The sequence below is a fragment of the Epinephelus fuscoguttatus genome, linkage group LG23 (genome assembly GCF_011397635.1).
Source record: "Epinephelus fuscoguttatus linkage group LG23, E.fuscoguttatus.final_Chr_v1".
Taxonomy (NCBI): domain Eukaryota; kingdom Metazoa; phylum Chordata; class Actinopteri; order Perciformes; family Serranidae; genus Epinephelus; species Epinephelus fuscoguttatus.
Genome location: NC_064774.1, coordinates 14,576,295 through 14,589,796, shown reverse-complemented (window position 1 = coordinate 14,589,796; position 13,502 = coordinate 14,576,295). Strand labels below are relative to the sequence as shown.

Here is a 13,502-nt window from a genome sequence, read left to right as displayed (position 1 = left end):
GACCCCTCAGTCAACTGATTCCTTAAAGTCGAGCAGTCAGAGACCCCTTAGTCGACTTTGATTCTTTCAAGTCGAGCAGTCGGAAACCCCTCAGTTGACTATGATTCCTTCAAGTAGAGCAGTCAGAGACCCCTCTATAGACTATGATTCCTTCAAGTCGAGCAGTCGGACACCCCTCAATCGACAATGATTCCTTCAAGTCGAGCAGTCGGGGAGACCCCTTAGTCAACTATGATTCCATCAAGTTGAGCAGTCGGAGACCCCTCAGTCAACTGATTCCTTCACGTAGAGCAGTCAGAAACCCCTTAGTCGACTTTGATTGTTTCAAGTCGAGCAGTTGGAGACCCCTTAGTCGACTATGATTCCTTCAAGTAGAGCAGTCAGAGACCCCTCTATCAACTATGATTCCTTCAAGTAGAGCAGTCAGAGACCCCTTAGTCGACTTTGATTCTTTCAAGTCGAGCAGTCGGAAACCCCTCAGTTGACTATGATTCCTTCAAGTAGAGCAGTCAGAGACCCCTCTATAGACTATGATTCCTTCAAGTCGAGCAGTCGGACACCCCCTCAATCGACAATGATTCCTTCAAGTCGAGCAGTCGGAGACCCCTTAGTCGACTTTGATTCCTTCGAGTCGAGTAGTCGGAAACCCCTCAATCGACTTTGATCCCTTCAAGTCGAGCAGTCGGGGAGACCCCTTAGTCAACTATGATTCCATCAAGTTGAGCAATCGGAGACCCCTCAGTCAACTTTGATTGTTTCAAGTAGAGCAGTCAGAGACCCCTCTATCAACTATGATTCCTTCAAGTAGAGCAGTCAGAGACCCCTCTATTGACAACTGATTCCTTCAGGTCGAGCAGTCAGAGACCCCTCAGTCGACTGATTCCTTCAGGTCGAGCAGTCGGAGACCCCTCAGTTGACTGATTCCTTCAGGTCGAGCAGTCGAAGACACCTCAGTTAACTATGATTCCTTCAAGTCGAGCAGTCTTCAAGTTCAGTCAGTATGCATTGCACTTCTGGTGACATTTTGGTCTCCAGATTTAGCTGCTGTGTTAGCACTCTTCTGTCCTCTACTTAGAAGTGGTGAATTTACAGCTCACAGCAACTTAATATCAAGTGTCACCAAAAAAAGTTGCACATGTTGGATCTGCTGTTAGCGCAGTTAGCTTGTTTAATATATTACGTGATTGTCACTGTCACCCTGAACGCCCCACTGAACCCCATTCAACCTCTCAAACTCTATATGAAAACAGCCAAATCTGATTCGACTGACATAATTCTAAGTCAGGTACACCCCTAGTAGGAACTATTTTCTTTCTACCAAACTACAGCCCCCAACCATATCACTGCACTGAAGTAAGCATGCATCTACTGCTAGCTCACCTAGCACCACTGAGCTAGCTAACATTACAGCTCAGCTGAGGAGGATACCATTAATGTTTACATCTCATTCTGTCAAAAGCACAAGCCTCTTGTCCATGAATAGATGCACGCTTCCTTCTGCTTAGTGATACTATTGGTGGGTGTATTTCAGTAGAAAGAAAATAGTTCCTACATGAAACTGCTCACAACAAGGCCTGTGAATTATCTTGGGTAACTCAGGTCATGATATCTGGAAAGAGACATTGCTGTTGAGTTTTTCAAATGTTTTTTTTTTGTGCTTTGAGCACCACAGGAAGACATCTCGTGCATGCATTGCAGATCAGATAGAGCAGGGTGATGAAAAACTCCAAATTTTTGAATCAGCTGCCAAGAACTGCTGCATTCATGTGCTACATTAACATGCACGGAAGATCTTGGTCATGATCAAGACAAGAAGAAGAAGAAACAGTTGCAGGTTGGATGATAGAGTTTGGTAAAATGCAGTAAGAACCCAAAACACCACTGCATCACATTGCAAAGATGGAAAGTTTTTTTTGTAGAAAGAGGCAGGTTAAATGTTTTCTTTCAGTACCTGTCTCAGGCAGGTTTCATATTTCCACAAACTGATCTTTAACCCCTTGAAATGAATGGAAATCGATGTGTAACTGGAAAGTGGGAAATCCATCTAAGGGCTTGTAGTGCTTTGAAAAATGTGCTGCAGCAGTAAAAAAAAATGTGTGTAATTTTACCTCTCTTTCACTAACTGAAAAGAACAAAATTCCAGCAACTCATGTAGTATTAAGATCAACTTTACCATCTGTTTGTGGCCTTTGTGAGGGTCAACATAAAGCAATTTACTAGCATTTAAAAAGTTAAAATAAGTGTGAAGAAAAGGTTAAAATGAAGACTAAATTTAAGACTGATTTTCCTTCTCTATGCACATTACCATGACTTGTATGTAAAGTTGCAGGGCATCTGCCATGATTAAATCATCTGCTGCCATGTTTTAATTTTCTAGTGTTAGAGCTGGAACATTCATTAGGAGCGCTGCTGGAATATATGTGTATATATATATATATATATATATATATGTGTGTGTATATAGTTTGGTTATTCATTGCATCCACATTCATGATGTGCAGTTTTGACAGTGTGAGTTGCTTCACTTCATTCACCACCTCACTCTCATTGGTTCCAGTTTATTTTGTACACCGCTGCAAGTTCCCTCACCTTGCAGACGCTGAGCCGTAGGTGGTTCTCGTCTCACCAGACTCCCGCTTCACATGACAAAGCTGTCATCGGGGAACATCTGGAGGTGGCACAAAGTGTTGAGATTCTTCAGATAAGGTTCAAACCACAGGGGATCTGTAACCAGATGGGGAGCTGGTCTGGAGGTGGACAAATCTGGACACCGCGATGTTGTCCATCTGCAGCAGGCTGAGCTTCCTGCTGAGCAGCTGATCAATGTCAGTGATCTCTTTCATCCTACACTGTTCTCCTGAAAATTTGTGTTTTGTCATCCGCCTCTTTAGCTTCTTTTAGGTCAGCACAGCTTCCGCTCCACCTCCAGCCCTGAAAGCCGTCTTTTTTTGTCTTGACTGCCTTCTTATCAAGAATTTGCCATGTGAAGAATTGTGTCTGTATCAGATTAACAGATGCGTGACACTGTAGTCTGATGAGTGACGGCTGGCGATGTTTTCTGCGTGACTCATACTTATTCTTACTGCAGAAATTATTATTTTTTCTACTAACACCTTGGAAATCTACAGGGAAATGTAATTCAACACCGATACCTATAGCACCTGCTATGCTTTCTCAGGATCTGCCAAAAAAAATTGTATTCTGTGAGTGTTTGAGTCACTCCGTCAATCCGTCATCACTCACTCAGCCAGCACAGCGGTCAGTCCTTCTGTCCAGTGTTTCATCTCTTTCCAAATCTCTCATCTCTTCTCTAAAAAGGTGTAAACTAGTCAAGTTTTTTGCAGCAGTCAGTCAACATTTGCACAACAATATCTGATGTTGTCTGTCCAAAATACCCATTAGCTGCCCACTGGTTTTTGGCACTGTAAATGCTAACTCCAGTATGCCTGTACGAGCTTACTCCCCCTGTACTGTTTCCCACAAGAGGGAATGTGATTTAGGGTTTTCCGAAACTCCACTTTTCTCTACAACTCCCCACAGATTCCCACTACTAGGCTCAGCGCTTCTTTTCCTCCTTCTACTCCTCTCATCCCCCTTCAGACAAGTCTTGCCCTAACTGTCTTTTCATCTACTTGTTAAGTCCTCAGTGCGTTCAGCAGCATCAGACTTTCTGGTCTATCCCGCTGGGTTCCCAGCTGCTGCTGCCACCACTGCTGCTGCCTTCAGGTGCAAAAACACCTTGTTAGATATACAGTGTACGTCTCCTTCTGCTTATTACACTTGCAGTCTGCCAGCTTGAACTTCAGCGCTGCAGGCTCGCTGAAGTTGTGATTTCCTTACCAAGCTTTAATTTTCAGTCCCGGCTTTTCTCTTTTCATCATTTTATCTTTTATCTCTCTCTTCTGTTTCTCCCTCTCTGTGTGGCTCTCTTTCTCTGAGGGAATTACATAAGTCTCGCTGTGTGTGTGTGGGCAGCGTTGCATTTTATGTAAGGCGGACCTGGAAATGGCTAGCGAAACACAAGGGTCTTGCTCTCTGTTTTTTTCCCTCTCCCTCTCTCTACTTGCCTCGTAGCTTTGTGTGGTTGTGTGTGTGGTTGGGTCATCGGACTGTGGATCTGCGTGGTGGTTGGCTCCAGATACACAATAGGGTGACTCTGCAGGCCTACTCAGACTCACACTCATAGCTTTTTTTTGGTAAAGCACACCTTGACATAAAAAATATTTGACTCCTAATATGAAGATGATGGTGATTGTTGACTCGTAGTGCTCATGTGAAGTGTGTCTGTTTTGAAGTGAAGTACGTCTGAAGTGTCTTTGAGAGATGAAACAGCCGTACTTTGCTTTATTTATGTGGTTTTGACAGTTTGCTAAGCCTTGCCCTCCTTAGCTACGGTTGCTACGTGGGTCAGACTTTTCATATGACACAAATGCATTTTATAGAATTAATGGTGACAATTTCTCAATTTCACACAGAAGAAAACAAAAGCAGGCTAATCATTTTCATCATAGATTTTGTCAGCTGAAATGTTGTTGCTAGCGTATTTTATCCATTTGATCCATAGCTTAATTCTGAGATTATTCTGTAAATAGTTCTCTGACAAATAATTGATATAGCAACTTATGATCAACCCATATCAATTTCAGGTTTAAACAGCAACTGCTGGTTAGGTCTCACCCACTTCTGGTTTACCAAAATGCCACATAGGCGCAGACGCTTCCAGTCACCTCTCCATCAGCTCTGCTAAATCTGTGCTAAATTTTTGCTCTTATGTCTATTTTGCAAGTGTTGGTGGCGCCTTTTATGGTTGGTGTTGAATGGTGGTGGTGTGTGGGTGTGTGTCACTCATCGGGATGAGGACATCAACTCTCCATCTGCCGACTTCTAGCAAGCTAGCGGCTAGTTAGACAGGTCAAGGTGTCCAAATGTAAACATCAGTAAATGCCGAGGAAAGGTGGAGAAGAATTGGGCACCAGCTAAACTAGCATTATACTACTCATTGTACAGACGTTGGATCATAAACTGGACAACCCCAAGTTAATCAGGAACTGTAATATCCTTTGATTCAGGCTTTGGTTGGGTCCTGGACAGCGCTGTTCGACTAGGTCCTGTTGTGGATCACTGCTATTCTGGTTGCAAAGCTGAGTTGTTGTCCATGTTTGGGTGGAGCAACCGTCTGGCAGTCGATGTCGGGATGTGTGAAAATTTTAATCATCTACCTGCTGCTCAAATTTGGACTACAAATTAACTAAGTACACTTCCAATACTGAAATCTTGTCCTGCTGCCCACAGATTCTGCGTATGAATGCATATTTACAATTTCACTGCCATACACTGTTTTAGCAGCAGCTGCAGAAGATGTGTTCTCGCCTTGTATCAGACAAAAATGTCTGCTATCAAGTGAGTTACACTTTGTTTCCATCTTAAGTTTGACACTGCATCCACTGTAACTAAAATTTTGTGGCAGAGGAGGATTCGATTTTTTCCCGACCAGTCACTAGAGACCAATGGATCTGCCTAAATCCAATGTCATTTTAAGTCCAGACTGATGCATAGCCACACCAACATATCTGTTTAGCTATGGTTTTAACAGTGGAGTGGAGCAAAGTAAAAACAAACTACGATGTCAGGCGATACTTAGAAGACATGTTGATATAGAAAAGCCTCAATAGCAGCATCTGTCTTGTCTATAGTGCTCTACATTTTTGTTATCACCCTTAATTGCTTCTGACGCACCGCTGGACAACGGCAGTAGTCCTTCCCCCCACTTCCCCAACCCTCACCCCCACAACGCTTATCTGTAGTTTTTATATTTTAACTTAGAAACAGCTGTTCAGTGTCACAATGCCAGATGAATTGGTCAACTCAAAATTCGTGGACATTGCATCACCAGAAGGCCGGGATGTCCTTTTCACAAAACATTAGGATTAGGACATTAGGGCCTCAGTGTCATGTCCCCCAAAGAGGACAGATACGAATTCCTGAACATGAAAAGTACTGTATTAAAAATAAAAAAGTAGAATTTAATTTATTCTGACATAATCCTGGAATGATTTGGTTGCCTATTACTCAGAAAATAGACTTGGACAAGCAACACAGCGAACAGATTGATGCTTTACAGTATGCTCCACTCTTACAAGACGAAGTAAGTTTGGCTGAAGTTCCTGGAGCGTAAACTTCCTCAAACTAAATAAAGAGCAGGACAGAGCTGCTATAATTCCTCTAAACTCATATAGTAGCATGGCTTGGCTCCTACACAGTGGATGTGTCAGACCTGACCAGGTATTTTTGTAACCTCACCTGTTACAGGTGCAAAATAATGTAGATAGCCGATAACGTGCTCTTTTCCTTTGGACGAAATGCGAGGTTACTACAAGCCCTGGTTCATGCTTTTCACGTATTCGCACAGAGGTAACCATCAGCTTCTCCGAAAGATAATTGTGTTTGAAAGTCTTGTATTTTTGGTTTTAAGCTTTCTGCATGTGGAGAAATCCAAAGTTTAACATGCCTGCTCTTTGTAGTCAGGATTGCTAAAGTATGATCGAACAATTGCTCTTTTGGGGTCGAGCAAACTTCCAATTTTTCTCATTTTTAATCAGAATTGAAAAGTTCTTTGAGAGCTTCCTGTAATGCTTTACAGCTGTTAGAACAAAGCGGTGGTTATTATATAACAGCGACCCCCCTCCTTTGATTGAACACTGCTGTACTTGATTCCTAACCCCTCTAACGCTATTTACCGTTAGCTGCTAATAGTCCTGCGGAGTGCAGATTGGCGCGCGGATAACTGGTTTCCCCCGAGAGGAGGGGAGAGTTATGTAATAAGTGGCAGGAGGTGATGAAAAATGTGAAAAATTCAAATGTGTTATTGAATGAAAACAATATTCTTAATGCTTGCTCTAATACAGCCAAGGCAGGCTGCTGCATCTGATTTGGGAGCAGCACAGTCAATGCTTAGGGAGTGAACTTTGGTGCTGTGATGTGAGGGAGGAAGACACTAAGAAAATTCTGATTATTAATGGCATCACTTTTACATTTATGTCGTATTTTTTTTTTGGAAATAATAAATAAAAAAAAAAGCTTCCTAGAAATAAAACACCTCTGCACTCCGGAAAACCTGTCACCTTTTTAGCATAGTGTGTGTGTGTGTGTGCGTGCATGTGTCTGTGTGTGTTGGTGCGCATGCATCTCCAACTTGTCAGAGAAAGGGTGTTTCACTGAGTGGGAATGCCTGGTAGGATGTGTAGGCCCAGGTTTCTATGGCAACCATCTGCTGGTACGCTTACAAGCGCTCGCCGGCAGCCCACACAGTGTGACATCCAGCAGCAAGCCAATCTGAGCGAGAGAGAGAGAGCGTAAATCTGTGATTGAATGTTAACACTAAAGGGCCAAAAATACGGAAAACACACACAGTTCAAACTGAATGATTGAAGCACATGTAAAGGTGCATTTTATCCAGGAGGTCCGAGTTCAAACAAATTGACCCCGCAGAAATATGTTGAGTTTCCTGCTGTTATAGTGGAGACAGAAGGAGGAGAGGTGTACGGCATTCTGAAGCTCACAACACTTTGATCATAGAGTGAACAGAAGGATGGAAAGCTGCTGTAATATGTTGAGGAACTTTAACTGAAGTTTGGATACGTTTGAGTCAGTTAACACCACTTTGAGTCAGCAGGTTAAAGTTGCCCACCTTAACCCTCAGGGGTTAAGGTGGGCGTTATTAATGGGTTATCAGTCTGTGATGTAGTGCTGAGCAGCAAGTGACCGTCACTGCCTGGTGTAATGTTAAATTGGAAATGTGCTGAGCGCAGTTGATTGTTCTTCCTTTACCAAAATTATACCATCCTGTTCATTCAATACTGACTCTTTAATGTCTTCAACAGAGAGTTCCACATGCAGCCATCTTTGCTGCTTTTGAAAATGTCTCACAATGCTCCTCTGTGTGGTCTTTGTCTCAAACACGCCTCACATTAGATAATCGGCTGTGAATGGCACGTCAGATCTCAAGTTGCTGGAAATCTGTCCAAAGCGGTGGGGATTCCCGACAATCTCCTGGACTGAAAAACAAAGCCAACATGAAAGTGCCAAGAATATGCAGCTCCTTAAAGGCCACTAGAGATTGTCTCTTAACATGAATCAATCCCCACAGACCCCCGAATGCTGAGTAGACGTGTTTACAGCCTAGTACAAAAAACAGTTTTTGCCTCTTTTGCAAATTTTCCCATTAATGACCACTGTACTCGCTCCTTCCCAACGCCGCCCTCTTGTCCAAATATGGTCACTTCTGGCTCCAAAAACCCAAGATGGCGACAGCTAAAATGCCAAACTCGAGGCTTAGAACGCGAGTCCACAAACCAAAGGATGACTTCACAGTGGCTACATCCATTAACTTTATACAGTCTATGGAGCAAACCAGAGCAAATAAAACATGAGCTTGCAGATGTGACAGATTCCCAGGCAAATAGATGCCAACCATTGACAAATCACCCTGGGTTTGAATTTATATGGGAGCCTTTGTTGCTTTTCCCTCTCTTATTCATTTCCTGTTGTCTCTCCAGCTGTAGCTGTCCAATAAAAGCATAAAACATTCTATAAAAAAGGGGTAATATGCCATAACATAAAAACAAAAATGAAATGTGACATTTTTACTTAGCAATCTGAATCTGACATGAATCAGATTTGTGGGAATGCAGTCACAGTCTGATTGGATTTCATGAGCCTGTAAGGCAACATGGGGAGAGAGGGGGGTTTAACACGCAGCAAAGGTCCCCTGGCTGGGATTCAAACTGGGGATGTTGCTTTTTACACTGAATGCGTCTCAACAATTAAGCTACTGGGGCACCCCTTTGCCTCATCTTCTTACAACAGTTTTTCAGATATGTATATTAAACAACAGTGTAGCGTCCATTTTATTTGATTACGTGTCTGGCCATCTTTGAAAAAATACCTGGGGCCGAACAGCAAAACTTGATCCAAGTAATGAATCTGAATTGATCTCAGTAGTAAATGCTTGCAGAGTGAACGTTAGGGCTGCAACTAACAATTATTTTCATTGTCAACTAATCTGTCGATTATTTCTTTGATTAGTCGACTAATCATTTTATCGAAAAATGTGTTACAATGTTGAAAAATGTTGGTCTGTCTCTCCCAAACCCTCTCCCAGGCCAAGGGATTTCACCGTCATGGGAGAGTGTGTAAAGCTGCCAATATTTGAATGTAAGAAGCTGCATTAAGAGTATTTTGGGGTTCTTTTATAGTACTTTTCTATGAAAAATGACTCAAACAGATTAGTTGACTACTAAAATAGTCACTGATTATTTTTATTAGTCGATTAGTCATTGATAAATCGACTAATGGTTGCAGCCCTAGTGAACGTGTGTGTGTACAAGCAGCTACATATGTTTATACTCACCTTTACACACACAGCTTTTTACTCTGTTTTGCGTAGGTTTCACTTTCACTTAAGGGGTCAAGGTCAGGCCACAACTCTTAAGGAAGGTCTGGGCAAACTGCAACAACATACTAAATATCATATTTTATTCATTGCAGCCTAAAGTCAACTCATGGACAAAAGGATACAAGAGGAAATCTGCTCAAGCTTGTCCTCCAAACTTATTTTTCTGGAAAAGGATGTTTAAACAGACACAGAAAAAGAGGAAAGGCTCATGTAATTGTTGTTGAATAATAACTTCTTACCTGTGTTTCAGATGCAGGAGGTGGGCAGCACCCAGCGAGGCTCTCAGCGGGTCTTCAGCGTCCTGGATCGTCTGCTGATCACACATCCCGTGTGGCTGCAGCTGTCACTCAACCAAGACTCCGCCCTCTATATTCTGCTCAGAGAGCCTGTCGGGGTACGGACAAGTCGAGCCTTTCAATCTTAGGACTGTATCAGTTAAAAGAATACATTTTCGGACTCACTGATAGATTTAAAGGTTCACGCTTGGCACATAGGAAAGGTTCAGCTTGTTCACTCTGCTGTCCTCACAGCTAGATGCCACTAAATCCTCCATACTGCTCTTTTAAGATTTAAGACTTGTGCAACATTTGAATTAGCTTTAATTTCTGCAAAGGTGAAAGTACATTTTTGTTCATCCTAACTGAAGACATTAAAAAAGAGTAACGTAGCATTTTGGAAAATATGAATATTTGCTTTAAAACCTCTGAAAACCTTTGACAAAGACAGCAATTTGTTCACATTTGTGTTCAACAGCTACAGCTCCTCTGAGGTTTTGATGACATACACAGTATTTATGGGATGTAGTTACTGAATACTAAAAATAATGTCCAATGTTGCAGTCCTGCTGTTATTTTGTGCTTTACATTGCCTTTTGCACCATCTGTGCCTCCTCCAGAAAAACCTGTGAACATAACATATTTTTTTTAACATTCCTCTGCTGTATTTGTGTGTTTGTGTTTGTGTTTGTGTGTGTGTGTGTGTGTGTGTGTTGGTTGTTGTTGCTTACAGACCTTTCTGGTGCGTAAATGCAGCTCCAGCCAGAGGAAGGTGCTGTGTTTGAGAGTGACAGCGGACAAAAGTGCCTCCTCTGTCAAGGAGTGCTTCATCTGTGAGGAGGACTCCAGTGAGTAAAAAAAACAAGCATGTGTCGTCCACCTGCGATACACATAACTCTGCATTTCTCTGCTCACTGTTTGTGCTGCAGTGCAGTTCACACACTTTTTGTGTGAAGTGGTGTGGGACAGAGTGGATGGGTTCTCCAAAATATTCGCAGCTGCCATGTTTTCTGTTAGATTTGAGCAAGCGTCCCACAGCTGCCAGTCAAACTCTGTTTTCTTCTTTAACCAGCATTCGCCTTGGAGAGCTCAGCACTCACCTTTCCTGACCTGTGTCGACTGGTGGCCTTCTACTGTATCAGCAGGTGATGTTTTATTTTCACTGAAACACAGTGTGGCCAAAAGTATGTGGACAGATTGTTTCTCATGGTTCCACCCATAGATTAAATGACAGGAAATCTTAACGTTCCAGTGCACAATAATATATAAGACAATAGTGTGCTTTCAGCTTTGTGGCAACAGTTTAGAGGGGGCCTTTTCCTCTTACAACATGACAGTGCCCCCGTGCATGAAGTGAGGTTCATAAAGAAATTGTTTTCCCAGCTTGGTCTGGAAGAATTGGCCCGCTCGAGCCCCATCAGACAGTTTTGAGATGAACTGGAACACCAACTGGGAGCTAGACCTGACTGTATGGTGGCTGAGATATTTGGAACTAATTTCCTATCCAAAAAGCTTTGCAAATAAAAAGAAACACAAGTGCATTTATGGATAACACTAATGCAAAAAGCCACAACACATATGCAAAAAGCCACAACACAACATGTGCAACATGTCATAAGACAAATGCAAGAAGTCACCACAGAAATGCAAACAGCTTCAAAACAAATGTAAGAACCCACAATACAAATGCAAAAAGCCAAAACAGGAGTGAGCATCAATGGATGTTGGCAAGGACATGGGCCGACTATTTGCAGACTTGTATTGCATTAATATCAGTGTTTCCCCTACCATTATATTGGAGGGGGGCACCCCCCACCCCCCTTGAAGGTCAAGTTTATTTAATTTAATTTAATTTTCTATATAGCACCAGATCACAACAGAAGTCATTCAAGGTTACCTTTCCTATAGAACAGGTCTATACCTTAACATATGCTTTATGTTATTTATCTTATTTACACCACGGCACATAATTTCTTTCTCTACATGGTCGCACATTTACCTTCTCTGCTCTCTGTATCGCGCACCATGGAGTTTCGCCCCGATGCGCACACACACACACAGACACAAGTGAGCACACTAGAGCACGGCTCGCATTTTCCTGACTGAATCAGACCCGAGTCCGAGACAGTTATAACCAAGCTTGACCCGAGCCCTACGCAGTTTGTTACTTGACATAGTTATGGACAGTGTGTAAATGACCATCAACACACAGTCAAACACGGCACTACACACACTCAATTGGTGTGGAGCTTGTGTTGCGTTCAATTGTTGTCGCGTAAATAACAAATTCCAGCACTTGAATAGGCCATAGCACATCACAACAGCATGTCAAGTGGGCCGAACCCCCCATAGTGATATAAAGGCTTTTAATTTATTTAGTGTCACTCGCCAGAAGTAAAACAGTTGTGCATTGTCTTTAGTTTATGCAAACCTATTATAGTCTTCTCTATGGTAATCAAAGACCCATTGTCATAAATATGAAAATATTAAGACACTGAACAACATAACTTCCATCCATCCATTTTCGTAACCGCTTATCCTCTTGAGGGTCACGTGGGGGCTGGAGCCTATCCCAGCTGACACTGGGTGAGAGGCGGGGTACACCCTGGACAAGTCACCAGACTATCACAGGGCTGACACATAGAGACAGACAACCATTCACACTCACATTCACACCTACGGACAATTTAGAGTCACCAATTAGCCTGCATGTCTTTGGACTGTGGGAGGAAACCAGAGCACCTGGAGGAAACCCACGCTGACACGGGGAGAACATGCAAACCCTGCACAGAAAGGCTCCCTCCTGTGAGGCGACAGTGCTAACCACTACACCACTGCCCCAACATAACTTACTTGTAACAATCATATAGCGATAGTATTCATAATTTGCCAGCGAATAACATTCTCTCCTGCATGTAAGCCCTACAGTAAAAGTGGCCTTTTGCATTTGTGTTGTGGCTGTTGCCTTTCTGCTTTCTACTAATGCGCTTGTATCTTTCAGTATGCAGTTCATGCAACATGTCTCAGCCATTGCATTATTGCCTTCTATCAGTGGTCAGTCTCACTGAATGGGAGCCAACCCCTGCAGCCAGGTGCCAAAACCTTCCCAGGAGGGTGGAGATGTGAAACAATCCCGTACTGGTGTCCACTTACTTTGGCCATGCAGTGTACCTGATGTCACTCAGCCAAGACCCTCTGGAGTCTCATGGCCTCACACATACTCAGGGTTTTATTTAATGTCTTCTGCAGGGATGTGTTGCCTTTCCCGCTGCAGCTGCCAGAGGCCATCGCTGTAGCCACAACACACAGGCAGCTGGAGGCCATCTCACACATGGGACAAGGTACAGTGATTGAAGACGTCTCATCGAGCTAAACTTACTAAGTACTTTGTCACTTGCCCTTAAATTACAGGATGCCAAAGTGCATAAAAAGCCACCAAAATAGAGCTTGTTTATGAAAAAACAGTGCAGGGACGATCCCCTAACAGAGGTCCATAAATATTTTTATGTTTGTTTATCCACTGGACCCTGGTCTCCTATGGCCCCCGGGTCAGTGTCCCTTGTTGTAGACTCTTAGACCTGTTTACTCATTTCCCTTTGCCTACTGTAGCAGCCATTTAACCATGTTCCTAGGTCACCTATGCCTGCTTCACACTACCCAACTTTAGCCCCGATTTTCCACTTGCCAACTGTATTTTGGAGCTTCCCAACAAAAGCCCTAGATCAGAAGCAAATCAACACTGGCTCAGCGCTCTCAAATCTTTTGTTATTAGT

The 13,502-nt window shown here is 42.9% G+C and overlaps 1 protein-coding gene across 3 annotated transcripts in view; it reads left to right on the top strand.

The window, feature by feature from the left end:
- rin1b (Ras and Rab interactor 1b) overlaps window positions 1–13,502 on the top strand; it is a 54,888-nt gene that overhangs the window by 17,851 nt on the left and 23,535 nt on the right. For all 3 annotated transcript variants that reach the window (XM_049569277.1, XM_049569275.1, XM_049569276.1), the window contains exons 2-5: window positions 9,705–9,848; window positions 10,463–10,577; window positions 10,802–10,874; window positions 12,979–13,070. In XM_049569277.1, the coding sequence (XP_049425234.1) occupies window positions 9,705–9,848; window positions 10,463–10,577; window positions 10,802–10,874; window positions 12,979–13,070 (424 nt within the window). The remainder of the gene's footprint in view (window positions 1–9,704; window positions 9,849–10,462; window positions 10,578–10,801; window positions 10,875–12,978; window positions 13,071–13,502) is intronic.